This window comes from Lactuca serriola, chromosome 5 (genome assembly GCF_051521515.1).
Source record: "Lactuca serriola cultivar US96UC23 chromosome 5, Lser_US96UC23_V15, whole genome shotgun sequence".
Classification (NCBI taxonomy): domain Eukaryota; kingdom Viridiplantae; phylum Streptophyta; class Magnoliopsida; order Asterales; family Asteraceae; genus Lactuca; species Lactuca serriola.
In genome coordinates, this window is record NC_136412.1 from 160620545 (window position 1) to 160636840 (window position 16296).

General features: G+C 36.9%; 1 protein-coding gene across 1 annotated transcript; it reads right to left on the minus strand.

Annotated features, from left to right (window-relative positions):
* Positions 1-948: 948 nt before the first annotated feature.
* Positions 949-2557, minus strand: LOC145053190 (polyubiquitin-like). Its single transcript, XM_079001190.1, has one exon. It carries the CDS (start codon positions 2354-2356, stop codon positions 1190-1192), a length of 1167 nt encoding a protein of 388 aa, XP_078857316.1. The 5' UTR covers positions 2357-2557; the 3' UTR covers positions 949-1189.
* Positions 2558-16296: the final 13739 nt, after the last annotated feature.

Sequence of the window (16296 nt, forward strand, 5' to 3'; positions counted from 1 at the left end):
CCAATTAGTATCAAGTATAACCACGTTACTTATGTAAACTTAATTATATATCATGAGATAATTCATTTGAAAAATTGATAAAAAGTACTCACGTTTGGACCCACCCCCTCGGAAACAGAATAATAATAATAAACCGGTGTATTATCTGAGCCCCACAAAAATGTTCTATACATCTATACTCGAAAAGCCATTGTTAACAAAAGCAAAGAAACTCTATAATCAAAATTCTCAATAGGCACAACTTAACCTTCTAGAATCAATGAGCACATACATTGATTGATATATAGAAGTTGCTAGACGTTAAAAAAAAACAATTTCATCAAGTTCTAAGAATTGTTGAACTCATTTTGTTCCAGTAATGCACCAACCCACCAAATTAGAGTCTCAACTCTCAAAGAATTGTTGAACTCATTTTGATGTATTTCCTGGTTACTATCTTTGTTATACTTAAAAAATAACCTACAAGAGCCACTAATCATATCATCAAGTTTTGAGAAATTTAAAAGGGCAGGGAATCAAGAAAGTTCTTTTCCATCTTTTGTCACTAGTTCAAGTACTTCAAGGATTTGTTACAAGATTCTAGGCATAATTTTCTTCATTGCTGTGAGATTGGCACGATTTTTTTTTCTACTCCTTGGTTCTAAACCTGTAGATTATTTATTAAATGGAAAAAAGTTTCCTCGCTCTTCATGACTAGATAGGCTGCTATAGTCCAAAAATAAAAGAAAATAAATAAATTTTATCGTTCAAATTCCAAACAATAACTTCAGTGGAAAAAACAGTTCCATTCTTTTGAGGCAAGAACTACAGGATTTGATTCACAAAAATTAATGAAATTTCAACCTTTTCCGAAGATGATCATAGCTTTGTTACAGGAGATCTTAGTTACTGGTTAATTGTATAGTAACACATCCAAATGTAAAACAAACATTTTATTGGGGAAGTTCATGGAACAATTAATTTAGCCTTCGTATAAATGACATAAAAATCGAGTAAAAAAAAAACTTCACTGACTTTCATCCACACTTGGCTCCTCAGTCACTCTCCTCTTCAAGAGCTTTATGCAACATGCAAAGAACAATATAGACAAAAGAAAAAACTAAACAAAGATACAAATAAATTCAGAATTTGGGATAAAAAAGATTAGTACACGTGAAGATACGTTGTTTTCATGATTGACCACCCACAGTTACATGGTGAAGCCACTCAGCCACAGAGTAGACTCCCGCTGAATGCTATAATCATCCAGAGTCCACCCATTATTTAGTTTCTTTCTTTCAAATGTAAGTGTCTGTTGATCAATGGGAATGCATTCTTTCTCCTCAATCATTGCCTTCACATCTTTAATGGTGTCCGAGCTTTCTACCTCCAGCATGATGGTCTTGAACTCTTCCCTGAAAAACCGAACAAAAATACACATATCACCTTCTCCAAACCTCGGAACCAGATCCAATGTAGATTCTTGTTGGATATTATAATCCGCTAAAGTTCTAACATCTTCAAGGGTCTTTGCAGAATTGACCAAATGCTGATGAAGTGGTGGAATCCCTTCTAGCTCCTGAATCCTTAACTTCAATTTACCAATGGTGTCCAAAGCTCCCGGACGAATCTTCATGGTCTTGCCTGTCAAAGTTTTAACAAAAATATCATACCCACCTGATGAACACGTAATCAGCAGCACCCTCACTTCAGATTCATTTTGAATGTCATAATCCCTCAACGTTTTATTATACGCTAGAGGCCTTCCATCAAAGAACAACACTTGGTGACTCACAGGAATCCCCTCTAGGACCCAAATTTTCGACATCACGTAATAAATTGTCTCCAAGCTCTTCACCCTCAGGGCGAAGGTCTTCCCCGACAAAGTCTCAACAAAAATCTGCATATCATCTCCTCCAAACCTCTGAATACGAAAAAGGTCCAATGTAGATTCTCTTTTGATGTTATGGTCCCTCAAAGTTTTACCATTATCGAGCATGTTCCCAGCAAAGAACAAATGTTGTTGATGACAACGAATCCCCTCTATGTCCAGAATTTTTTCTTTCACACTACCAATGGTTTCCAAGCAGTCCACCACCAGCATGATGGTCTTCTCTGACGCAGTCTTCACAAATATTCGCATATCATCTTCAAACTTGAGACTCAAGTAGAATATACAAACACGTGGCATTTGATATTCCATCAAAGTTCGAGTTCCAGAAACATCGAGGTTCTTCCCAGCTATGATCAAGTGCTGTTGATGCAGTGGAGTCCCGTCTATGTCCTCAATCATGGCCTTCACTTTACTGATGGTGTCAAAGCTTTCAACTTCCAAAGTTATGGTCTTCCCCATTGGTGTTCGAACAAAAATCCGCATCCCGCCACAAAGACCGAGGACGAGATGCAGCGAAGATTCCTTCTTGGATATTGTACTCCGTGAAGGCTATGTTATCTTCCAACTGTTATCATCAGTAAAGTCAACCTTCTCAGCAATTGTATTTGACGGTGTCAATGATTTGTATGTGTTTAAAAAGTTATATATTTACTTGAACTTTTCAAAAATTGAAAGGGTGGATAACAAAAATTAGTATTTAAATGAAGGACCTGTTACACATCTTAGTCTAAACTTTGACTAATTTTTATTGGTATTTGGTTTCTCTTTTTATATTTTCTAAATATTTTCAGTTTTTTATACAATTCATATAAATGACCATTAAAACATAAGTCAACTATACAAAAATCCTATAATGCGACATATAAAACCTATAATCACAGGAATCAAAAATTAATTTTCCACCTTTTCTAAACTTTTCATTTTACTAATGGCTATAAAATTTGCGGATTTAAGACGAGTCACATGAATCCTAAATATGAACCTTATACAATCAATTATGATATATGGGTGAAAAAAAAACCAAGTCTTTGAGCCAAATAATCATCACTGATCGATGGGCTACGTAATATCCATTGTGCCGTAAAATTGTGTCGTCGGAACTACTATCTCCGTTGGAGCTTTTCAATCTACCAGATTAGTAAGTTTTTTTGCTCTCAACTCGACCTTATAGTTTAAAGAAAAAAAAAACAAAATACATAATCCTGAAGCTCTCTAACAGTCACCTATACCGGTCATCGGTCTCCAATGGATGTCTACCGGTCATTGTCGTAGGACTTTCTATCCTTTTCCTTCTTCTTCTCTATTTTTCCTCTCTCTCTCTCTCTCTCTCTCTCTCTCTCTCTCTCTACCGGTCATTGTCATCGATCTCCAATCGACCTTATAGTTTAAAGAAAAAAAAAAAACAAAATACATAATCCTGAAGCTCTCTAACAGTCACCTATACCGGTCATCGGTCTCCAATGGATATCTCTACCGGTCATTGTCGTAGGACTTTCTATCCTTTTCCTTCTTCTTCTCTATTTTTCATCTCTCTATTTTCTCAGTATATAAAACAATAAAACAGCAAACAGACTCATTATTTCTTGTCATATGGGTATAAAAAGAGATATAAAACAGACTCATTATTTGTCATATGGGTGTAAAAAGCAAAAAAGTCACCTTTAATATAGACATCAAGTTTGTTACCTTTTTTTTACATTAATTAAATTATGGGTGACACTTAATTTATTACTTTTTTGGGTTTTGATTGACTACTTGGCTATTCATCACTTTTTTGTAAAATTTATTAATAATTTATATTTAGGTTTGAGTCGTAAATTAGAAACTTCATTTTATATGATTTTGTTTTAATATTTTTGGTTTTTAATTTTGATATGTAGGATAAAAATGGAAAGTATTTATGAGTTTCGTAGCAAATAAGTATATTATCTATTTTTTTATAAGTGTGTAATTAGTTGATGTATTGATCTATTTTTTTTTTAATATTAAATTTGTTTTCTGAATTTTTTGGTGTTTAGATCTCGTGAAGATTTAGGTGCTGTTTACTTTTTTGAAGCCAAAACATCCGCAGTGCTCTGCGGCAGAAGAAGTGGATCAAATGTTTGCAGTTTGCAATAAAAAGACTGTTTTTAACGTCTGCAGCTGTTGAAATAAATTGATTTTTCAAACTTAATTTCATGTCATAAACATTAAAAATGCATTTTCAGCAAAAAAAGAAAGAAAAAAAAAATTACACAATGGTCCATGCTTTTTTTTGTTTAGGTTAAAATGAGGTCTAAAGACTTTGGAAGGCAATGGCCCATGTCTGTGCCAGGAAGACCTCGTGCAGACGTTTTTTGATCTGGGCACTTTCAAAAAACAAACACTCTGCGAGGGCATATGTATGCGCGTTGTCTGCACGGCACAGACAAAAGTGGTTGTGCAGATGTTCACAAAAAAAATAAACAGCCCCATAATGATTTGGGTACAAAATGTGGTACGTTCTCAATGTTTTGTTATCGTCACTAAACGATCAAGGGAAATACCTATTGGATTCATCTCTAAAATAGTACTTAGTTGTGATCGTGGAAGTATTCCCAAAAGCAAAGATACAGATTTAAAAAAAAAAAAAATTGTTCATTCGAATTGGTAGGAAAGTATATGAAGGCTAATGGTTTTTGACGTTAAGAGTCGTACATGACAAACACGATCATGAACCAGCAATGTATAGCAATGTATATGGAGGGTCATCCGTTGCAATGCGATTGTCGGATAAAGAATCTCATTTTGTGCAAGATTTGACAAAATTGAATGTGAAACCACAAGATATTTTGTCGACACTATAGGAGCATTCTAAGAGTACTTTAGAAGAACTATGAGAATGCATATTAGATAATTATGTCACACCCCCGAACCAGACGGCGGAAACATCCAAGGACTCGCGTGACTTAAATTGAATATCATCACAATGAATATACATGAATCATAACATAAACATCACCATGCATCACCATATTACAACTAACATTGATCACATCAAGTACATTGTTTTAACGTTACAATTCCATACATAAATTGTTTGATAGTTTTCAAAAGCAAAAAACACACTAACATATTTGGTACTTATCCCTCAACTTACCTATTACCTGAGAATGCAAGTCATTTTGAAAACGGTCAACATATGGAATGTTGGTGAGTTCATAAGCAGGTTTGATATGAAAATGTTTTGTGTAGTTTGAACGAAAACAACCCAGAAAATCCGATATTTTCTGAAAAGACCATTGTTTATAAAAAGGTGTGAAGATCCGTAAATATATGCATGATGATTTCAAAACATGTATAATTGAAAAACTTTGTATTAGACGTACAAGTGAAAAATGTTGAACTTCCCCGGAAAACCCGATGTTTTCCAAATACATAAAATACAGTTATTTCTCAAATCGTTATATCGCCACAATGAATGATTTTGATTACTCTTCCTTGATTAGTCGTATGGTATTGGATTAATTAATGGTTGTGAGTCGTTATAACCATGCCTGATAATGACCAGTTATAACTACAGACTACGAACGATCCTTAGAGGTGTCGCCCGTTATTACTCACTTAAATCCAAACAACCTTGATTACTATTGATTAACAACCTAAATCTGTTTACTTTAATTACTCATAAGCCTAGCAAACGAGGAGAAGATGAGTACAAAGTCCTGCTGCTTCCGTGAGTTATTTTAGGATGTCGGGTGTGCGAAGGACACGTTGGCCCATTTCACATTTGATTACTTTGACCTTACTAGCAATGCTAATTGGCCACTAAGGCCCGATAGCGCTCAAAAGCTATTGAGGGTCCTTTCAATATGGAATTGGGTCATAGAAGACCCAATAACATATATTATGGCCTAAAGATCATGTTAATGGATCACAAAGGTCCAACAAGCATGATTGAAGCCTCTAAGCCCAAGGTTTTGGAGTGTTTACTTGTCTTAGGTATTGTACGATTTTTGGTGGGTTTGATTCAACGATTGTTACTTTTGTATCAACTCGAGACCGATCGATTTATTTATAACGCTGCTCGGAGTTATGCGTGTATTCATCTTTCAAGTTTTGTATGTCGTAGTTTAGTATTTTTGACTCAATATTCTAAAAATAAAATAATTGAGTTAAGAATATTGGTTTGACCTTTTTCAGTCCTTCTTTAATGAAAACGTCAATTTTACTCCCATATATAAAAAAAAAAGACATTTTTTTGCCCTTAAACTCTTTTCTTGACACTTTTGAGTCATAAACTTGTTCAAATGATATTTTTAGCTCAAAACTTATTCTTTGGCAGTTTCAGACCTTCCAGAACAGTATTTTTCGGTTAAAGCCCAAACTTTTGCAACTTTAACAATTTTGGCCCAAAATCCAAAAACTTTACATATTTTATCCTTTTTGGAAAAGGAAGGCATTTTTAACCATTGAAACAGTTTTGTTTAACTTTTTATCCCCTGTTTTGAAGAATTTACCATTTCAGCCCTTTGAAATTTATATTTTTTCGCAACTTTGGGCTTATTGGGCCGAAAAGCCCAAAATTTAGCCCATTAAGCTAATATTTACATTTCAAGTCCTTTGAAAAGCATAATATTCATAAAAACATTTATTGTAACTGTTTTGACTCTTTTGACCCTTGAGAAAACTGTGAATGATGATTTTGACCCAACTTTTGTTTATTTGACAATTTAAGCCCAAAAATTTGGTTTATGTTGCAACATGTTGATTTGAATCTTAGAGGGTACTTCTCTTGACTTGTTTAGTGTACTATACATTAGGTCATATTTGTTTTCTTTCTTATGTCATAGATCTCGAGATTTCTTCTCTTTTGGTTACATATTCACCACAAAAACACATAGAATCACACATACATGCATTAAATCATACATAGCACACATATACACATAGATCTACACATTTTCTTTTATTCTCCCCCATCAAACATATAAAAACCTAGAAAGAGAGGGGTATGAACTCACCTTGAGTTTGTGTTTTCAGTTTTGATGAAGAATAGAAGAAGTTTAATGCTATTCTCGGCCTAGCAAGCTTCTTGGAGGATTTTTTACTTAGATGTGTTCTAAGAGGCAAGATCAAGAATTTTGTATGAGATAAGGGAGATTGTTGATGAAATGAAGAAGATCTGTTATGAATCAAAGCAATAACTTACAAAGGATGTGAACTACTTGATGAAAATCCTTAGATTTCTAGCCAAATTTTCGAGATCTTCAAAGAAGAAGAGGATGATCTTGAGAGTGGTTTAGAGAGAATTTGTGAGGTGTGTGTGTGTTTGGTGTCTTCGGCCGAAGGAAAAGAGAGAAGGGGAAGAGAGAGCGTGAGATGACTAGTCTAGATACATGTTGGTCCGTGCATGGGTGCATGGTATGCAATAAGGAGGTGGCACCACCTAAAGTTAACCCTTCTCTTATTTCTTTATTTTTTTTTGTTTTCTTTTTGGGCCGAGAAAAGGGAAGAAAGAAGAGAGTTTGGGGCCTTTGGTGCTTAATTCCATCTTATGGGCCCATTTTTGATGATTTTTGGTCCATTAGGCTCCTATGATGAATTACGTCCAAATTTGGCAAAAATAATGGGTTTCATAGCCCATTAAAGCTAATTAGGTTAGTTATGGCCCAATATGGTCCATTAGGGTATTTTATTTCATTCTAGGCCCAATATGGTCCAAAATGTTAAAATAAATGGAAGTGGGTCCAATTAGAGCCCAATTAAGAGTTCTAAGCCCAAAATAGTCAAATTGGAAGCTTATTGGACCATTAGGCCCAATAAGGAAATCCTAGTCCATAATGGACTTAAACCGGGATTTCTAGGGTTTCCAATTTGTTGTTGACTATTTGAAGTGCTCGCGAAGAGTGTTTGATGGACAATTTGTTGTTATTGAATAAGCATCATACATGCTTTCACATTTTTGGTTCACAAAGGTTGTCATTGTTGTTGTTACAAGCATCAAAATTCCTAGTTGTGACATCATCCCCCCGTTAGAGGAAATTTGGTCCCGAAATTCTTTCTAAAGGTAGGTTCAAGAATGCGAGAATAGGTGAGGGTACTTCTGCTTCATTTGGTTTTCACGTTCCCATGTGAACTCTGGCCCACGATTTATGTTCCACCGTACCTTCACAATCGGAATGCGACTTTTCTTAGTACGCTTCACCTCCCTGTCCATGATTTCGACTGGTTCCTCGACGAATAGGAGATTCTCGTTAATTTCTATTTCTTCAAAGCGAATGACGAGGGTTTCATCGGATAATCACTTTTTCAAGTTTGAAACATGGAATACAGGGTGCACACTGCTGAGCTCACCGGGCAGTTGCAGTCTATACGCCACTGGACCGATTCGGGCAAGAATCTCGAAAGGTCCAATGTATCGTGGATTCAGCTTTCCCCGTTTTCCAAAACGAATAACCCCTTTCCAGGGAGAGACTTTTAACAACACCTGATCCCTGACTTGAAACTACAAGGGCTTTCACTGTTTATCAGCGTAGCTCTTCTGTCGGTCGCGTAATGCTTGTAGTCGAGCTCTGATTTGAACTATTTTCTCTGTTGTTTCGCGAATGATCTCCGGTCCCGTTAACGCATCGCCTGGTGTCTGTCCTCTTACTAGCTGGGCGTCACCTACCTCAGCCCAACACAATGGTGATTTACATTTGCGTCCATACAACGCCTCGAAAGGAGCAACTTTGATGCTCGTGTGGTAACTATTGTTGTACAAGAATTCAATTAAGGGTAAGTGGGTATCCCTTGAAGTAAATTCTCGTCAACCTCTCCATCTTGTAGGATTCTTTTATTGGCAGGAAATGGGCGGATTTCTTCAATCTGTCGACTATTACCCATATGGTGTCCAATCCATCTGTTGACTTGGGTAATTTGGTCACAAAGTCCATAGTAATCCTTTCCCATTTCCACTCGGGAATTACTAGTTGTTGTAATAATCCTGAGGGCTTCTGATATTCCACCTTCACTTTAGCGCAAGTAAGGAATTTGCTAACATAGGTGGCAATCTCTGCCTTCATGTTGGGCCACCAATAATGTTGCTTAATATCCAAGTGCATTTTATCTGAACCCGGATCGATGGAGTATCGTCTCTTATGGGCTTCATTCATGATTATCTCTGTGAATCCCCCAAGTTTAGGGACCCAAATACGCTTCATGAAATAATATGCTCCGTCCTCTTTCTCTTCGAGATTCTTTTCCATTCCTCGTAATGCTTCGCTCGCTCTGTTTTCCGCCTTCACGTCATCTGACTGGGCTGTTCTGATTTGCGAGGTCAGGTGGGATTGGATGGTTATCAAGAGAGTTTTCACTCGACGATTTAAGTATTCTTTCCTACTCAAGGCATCAGCTACCACGTTAGCCTTGCCTGGGTGGTACTTGATTTCACACTCATAATCGTTTAGTAGCTCAACCCATCTTCGTTGCCTCATGTTCAACTCTTTTTCATTTAGGATGTGTTGGAGGCTCTTGTGGTCCGTGAAGATGGTGCACTTTGTACCATAAAGGTAATGCCTCAAGATTTTCAAGGTGAAGACCACAGCTCCCAATTCCAGATCATGGGTTATATAATTCACCTCGTGTGTATTTAGTTGTCGGGATGCATAAGCTATCACCTTCCCACGCTGCATAAGTATGCAAACTAGAACTTGATTCGAAGCATCGCAGTAAAATACAAAGTCCTCTGTTCCTTCTGGTAGTGATAGTATTGGTGCACTGCAGAGTGCTTGCTTCAGAGTTCGGAATGCACCCTCTTTCTTATCTGTCCATTCAAAAGGCACGCCCTTTTGTGTAAGCGAGGTAAGTGGCTTGGCTATTTTGGAGAAGTTATGAATGAATCTCCTGTAGTAGCCTGCGAGGCCTAAAAATTGGCGAATTTATGTGGGTGTCGTTGGGATTGCCCATCCTTCGATGCCTTTGACTTTAGAAAGATCCACGTGTATCCCTTCTTGACTAACAACATGACCCAAAAAGTTCACACTACGGAGCCAAAACTCACACCTAGAGAGTTCCGCATATAACCTTTCGGTTCGCAGGGTTTCCAAGATTTTCCGGAGGTGTCGGCCATGCTCCTCTTTGCTTCGAGAGTAAACTAGAATGCCGTCAATGAAAACGATGACAAAGTTGTCAAGTAATAGTTGGCAGATTCGATTCACTAGGTAAATGAATACGGCAGGGGCATTCGTTAGACCGAAGGGCATTACGACAAATTCATAATGTCCATAACGAGTTCGGAAAGCAGTTTTGGGGATGTCCTCTTCTCTAACTTTGAGTTGATGGTACCCAGATCGCAGATCTATCTTAGAGAAATAACTTGCTCCTTGAAGTTGGTCAAATAGATCATCGATTCGCGGGAGTGGATAGCGATTTTTGACAGTGAGCTTATTTAGTTCCCTGTAGTCAATGCACATCCTAAAAGATCCATCTTTCTTCTTAACAAAAAGAACTGGAGCTCCCCATGGTGAGAAACCAGGTCGGATGTGAAGAGAATTGTTATCGAGATTTACGAAAGCAAAATTTGATTTGAGTGATTGAAGAGTTAGAACACGAAGAGTAAATATTAATCAGATCCTATATTGATGAAGACTGATTATAGAATAAGCAGAAAGGATATTTGCATTTCAGATAGTTATCCTCTACTTCTATCCTCAGTCCCTATTTATAGGGAACATGAGTGTACAAAAAATATACTAAGTCTAAACATTACACTTCGCACAAATATGACTTAGTAAAATAACATAAAATGCAAAACTATACAAACACAATATTCGACTTTTACAATTTTGCATCTACAATCTCCCCCTTTGTAAACAGTCGAAACTATTCAATCCATAAGCTTTTGAACAGCAGAGTGAATTGTCTTTCGCACTTCTCCATACCAGGAAATCACCTTCTTGAGCTCCTTCTTGTCACCTTCATTGTTCTTCTTGCAATTGTTCATACGAACAATAAAAGTGCGTATATTGCGAAGAAGTATATCTTTCCACCTCTGAGACTTTAAACAAGAATTTCTTGGGCTTCCCCTTCGTATCTCTTCCTGAAAACACCATGCCGAAAGGTTTTAGGCATATTTCCCCAACAACATATTTTGATAATGCTGATTGAGATAAAGTTTCTTCCCAACGAACATTCACTTCTCTTCCTACTACAGTCGCCAATTCTTCATCAGTAAAAGCCAAACAGTCAAAGTAATTGTCGATGTATGTCTTAACGTGTGCGAAGCCTATCTTGAACACTTCAGTCTCAGAGCCTTTGAGCTTATTCTCTTCCATATGCTTCAAAATCAGAGCCACTTGAATCAAATCATTGCAATTCATCAGAGGAAAATCAGCTACAGTGAAGTCATACTGCTTGTTGTCTGCTCGAATAACAAAATATCGGAAATTTTGAAGCATGTCTTCAAACAACGTATCTCTCTTTATTGTTAGCACATTTTTGATCTTCATTAAAGACCAAACTTCATCCGGATTCTTCCCCAATACAACATGAAATCTGATTTTCATGTGTATATAATCATCAGGATTATCAAACTTCTTGCTAATCTTGTACTGAGCAGTAATGAAGAGCATTTCATTGATTGGAAAATCTAGCTGACAATTGTCTGAATTCGCAACATCATAACTTCTCTTTGGCTTCTTCTCTAATTCATACATTTCCCTCCCCACAACTTTTGACTCTATAGTTTCGTAAGAGTACAGCTTCGCAGGATCTCCTTTGTTCATCGTGGGAGGATCACTTTCCCTTTGCCTCATGATGCTTTGTACTTGCCTCATCCTTTCCAACTCTGCCTCAGCCTCATCTTTCTTCTCCTCCTTCGATTTTTCGTACAATATCCCTTTTCCTTTTCCCACTACATCTGTTTGAGGTTTTGAACTCAAACCTCCTTCTTTTTCCCCAATAGAAATTCCTTTAGCAATCGGTCTTGTGGCTATTGTAGTCGAGGAAATTGGCTTTGTAAGTATTGGAAGAGTAGATGTAATTTGGGTAGATATAACTTTTCCCACTGTCTTCGCATCCTCCTCTATATTTCAATTCTTCTCTCCCCCTTGCACCCATGTGAAAGCAGGTGGGGCACTCTTCGGTAGTAAAGTGGTGAAATTGGCGATTGGTGCTAGAGCTTTCTGAATTGCTTGTTCTAAAGTATTAACCTTTAGAGGCAAGAACTCAGGAGTGAGAATTTGTGTAGATGAAGATTGCGAAACCACCGTTTTGAGCTCAGTCACCAACTTGATCAACTGATCAAACTTCTCCTGGGTTTCTTTTTGATTAGCTTCAAGGATAGGGACAGCAACAACCTTTTGTACTTCTGTAGCATCCACATCAATCTTCTTTTGAATTTCGACATGTTGAGAAGTAATATCCCTGATCTCCTTCGCAAGTTCGATTTTCAACTCTTTAAGCTTAAAGTTGACATCCTACCGAACTTTCTTCACATCCTGTACAAAGAGAACATGACGTTCTTTTGCAACAGTTTTCAAATCCTGGACTACCGAAGAGAAATTACTCCCTTGAGCTTTAATGCGAAGCTCATTATTTTTATCAGACTGATCAACCTTCTCCATTATACGCTTCTCAGCACCCTTGAGCATTATATCAACCTCCATTGCTGAGATAGAAGACATCCTGCCAGAATCAGCTTGCGACTGAATAATAGCATTCAGCTTATGATTCAGGATTTTAAATTGCTTTCTTGTCATAAGCATATGATCAGGAATTTCCTCCTCCTCTGAATCAAAATGAATATCTTCAATTACACCTCCAAAGGCTCCTCCTTCAGCTTCATTATCAGATAAAGGTTGCGAAGGTTGAGGAGTTTCTGGTGATTGTGAGGGAAAAAGGGTTGTAAATGGATTTTGAAGTAGATGATCAAAAATTGATGAGGTTGTGGATAGAGTTGTAGATGGAAATGAAACAAGTGGTAAAGAAATTAGTAAGGTGATTGGTAATGTGGTTTCAACACTCGTGAAAGGTGCCCCCGTATCAGATACGTTGACAACCGTATTGGAAATAGGTACCTCCTCAGAAACTTATTTGGTAGTGACTATTTCGAGTGGTTCGGTGAGTGGTATTGTGGTAGATATTTGTGAAGTATGGGTAATGGAAATTATTGGTAAGGAAACATTTACCATGGACGTCACCGGTGGAGTTTCTGGAACTATCTCTTCATTAGATGATTCATTGCGAACTACCAGCTTCCGTCTTTTTATTAGAGTACGTTGCATGTTTTTCGCAACGTCTTCAGCTCTCTGCCTTTTCATTCCTGGAGAGACCGGAGCTGGAATACTGCGATGGTAACCACTTTACTGCTCACCTCAGTCTTGCGAATCTTTTTCAATACCCCAGACTTGGAAGGTTTTGTTTCTTTCTTTGATTGAGATGAAGTCTCTTCAATATGAACATCTTCATCCTGAGCCTGTTGTGAAGATGGACCTTTCACATCCTTCTTTGTGGACTTCTTCTTCTTTGATGGTGCAGCAACATCTAATAACACTCCAGTCGGCACCGATTGATCAATTGTTTTCAAATATCTCACCAAGACCTTGTGAGTTTGAGAGACCTTGCGAAGCATTGCATCTGGAATCCGAGCAACATGAGTAAAAATTGCCTCATCATCTTCCACTACCTTCGGAAATTGATATAAAGAGAATTCAGCAACTTCAACATCCTCAGGGACAGCAATCCCTTCTCTTTCATACACCTTCTCTAGAATCAAGCTCCAATACCTCGCACACGAAATTCCTTTTTCAGAGTTTGTGTTTTCTAGACTCTTGACAAATTCCTTCCACAACTGGGTTGCATAATCTACACCGATATCGTAGTACAAGCCCATAACCATGGCATATACTTCCATTCTCCCTCTATCCAGTCCAACTGTTCTTCCTGTTAGGCATCGAAGAATATTTCCAAATAAGAAATTCCATATGCACGGCAACCCAGAATTTCGAAAGTCACTTATCTTCTCAAGCTCTGGTTGATGGCCCATCTCATTGAACATATGAATGATTTGAGAGTTAACAGGTTTGAAAAATGGAGGATTATTCGGAATCTGCAAGAATTCAACAAACATCTTCTTGGAAAGTTTTACCCGTTTGTTGTTTATCAGGTTGAAGGTTATCACATCAGTTGTATGGTTGTATGATGCTGTTGAAGCTGCCAAGGATAACCATGTCATCGGAATGGAGAATGAACTAAACATGGCAATGGACAGAGGTGATCGTTTCAGGTCAATGATGAGCATCTTCAAGCCTTCGAGATAAGAAGAGACATTTGGATCAACTTGATAATTGGTGCTTTGGATTTTCATCAGGGATTGAGAAAGAACTTCATCAGTGTTGGATTGAGTGGCTGCCATTGTTAGGGTTTGAAAGAGATGAAGTTGAACAAGTTTGAATCTTTGGAGGTTTGTGAGAGTTCTGTTCGCGTAACCGTATATAGTGTTCTTGATCCCCCTTTTATAGTTTACCCAAATTGATTTGAAATTAAAGAGGGATGCATTTAATGTTATCCGATGTGGCACCTTGAAAATCGGATCATGACTGCAAAAGATAACCATGCTTCAAAAAGTAACTGTCACATCTCCTTGAAAACCGGATAGAATACCAACCATCTAGAGTACACAGCCTGTCAAGTTTCCCGTTATAGAATCCGAACCGTTAAAACCCTTTGCATGGAGTCAAGGCTCTTTCACTTTTGGGATGTAAAGTGAAGTCATACGCTAGATTTGCGAAATCATCAGCCTAAATTGGTTTTACTCAAAACCTCAACGATTTCGTGTGTGCATTGTGTCAACAGAATAAGATGAGAAACAAAACAAAAAAAATTTGGAATTCTGTGATGTCAAAAATTCAATTTGACATGAATGCAGTTAAACCCCAGGCAAAGGTTGCTTCGTTAATCATCAAGAGAGACAATCAACAGCTTGTGTAGTTTCCTATGAATTACAATCGAATACTTTTAGATAAGTATCGAAGGGCTTCTTTTAAAAGATATTTTGGGTTGGTTTCAAATTTCATTACATATCAACCTTAACATAAGGTGAGAAATGGTAAATGAAATTACTTGTTTGACCAGTGTAGTCCGTGACAAGTTGGCTTTTGAAAATATTTATCTTGACTAGGATTTGCGAATAAAACTCACACAGAAATCATATTCAAAAAAAAATTTGTTCTGGATTTTGTTGGGTAACAAACATTGTGGGTTGCGAATGTTTGATCAAGACCACACATGCGAATTGAATATGATTTGGAGTTTTGAAATTTTGATACTGAAAAAAAAAGTTTCGTTAAAATTTGGAACGATGTTCCCCATCAATTCCTTAAGGTTTATGATGTTTGGGTTTCACTTCCATCACGATCTCATGATGTTAGATCATAAACACAGACTTGTGATTTGTCTAGGTTTTGATTGGTTTGATCAAAGACCTCAAGGACAAATCTCTTCGAAAATTTGGATTGAAAGAATTGTTTGGTATAAAGAGATTGGTTAAGAATCGAAGTGTACCTCAGTTATAATGGACAAAACAGAAAACTCTTAACTCATTTGAGAAGAGTAAGGTAGCTCTTTTGACTTATGCAAATATAAGCCTTTTGGGAAGAAATTTTCATGTGATAATTTCATTAAGGCTTTCTTTCCTCACACATAGAGTCTTGTTGAGGCTTTTGGTCTACATACAACAGCATGCTTCTAGGGACATCCTAACTAGTTTTAAAAAAATTGATACCTTCCCGTAGAAACACATAAGCATGACCTCTTCGCATTAAGTCCTGTACTAAATTCTCCGCACACAATATTTAAAGAACAAAGAAAACAAAAATATTTTTGTGACTTTTGAATTTTTCAAAATTAAAAACATAACAAAATAAAATCCTTTTGAATTTTTAATTTTTCAAAAACAAAAATGAATAAACATAAAATCTTTTTGGATTTTTGATTTTTCAAAAATTAAAAACTAAAAAATGAATTGTAAACCTAACCTTAGATGTTATGATCGCAAATGCGAAAAGATGTGGATGCGAAGCCTCTGGATGAATAGTAACATCTGAACAAGTTTGGCTCATAACTGCTGAACGAGACTTTCATGCTTGAGTTTTTGGAATTGAATTCACATCAATCATCCACAAACCTGCTAAAATTCTAACAAATGATTTTTCATCAAGAGGTTTTGTAAAAATATCAGCAACTTGTTCAGTTGTTTTAACAAAATGAATTTCAATATTCCCATCTTCCACATGATCTTTGATAAAATGATATCGAAGAGCAATGTGTTTTGTCTTTGAATGTTGTATTGGATTATGACAAATGCGAATTGCACTTTGTGAATCACAATACAAGGGAATCTTTTTCATGTTTATTGCATAGTCACGAAGTTGACTCTGAATCCAAATAATTTGTGATGTGCAAGCAGCAGCAGCAATGTATTC

Bases quoted from the DNA above. Each gene is read 5' to 3' on its own strand.
- LOC145053190 (XM_079001190.1), bottom strand. From the start codon at position 2,356: ATGCGGATTTTTGTTCGAACACCAATGGGGAAGACCATAACTTTGGAA.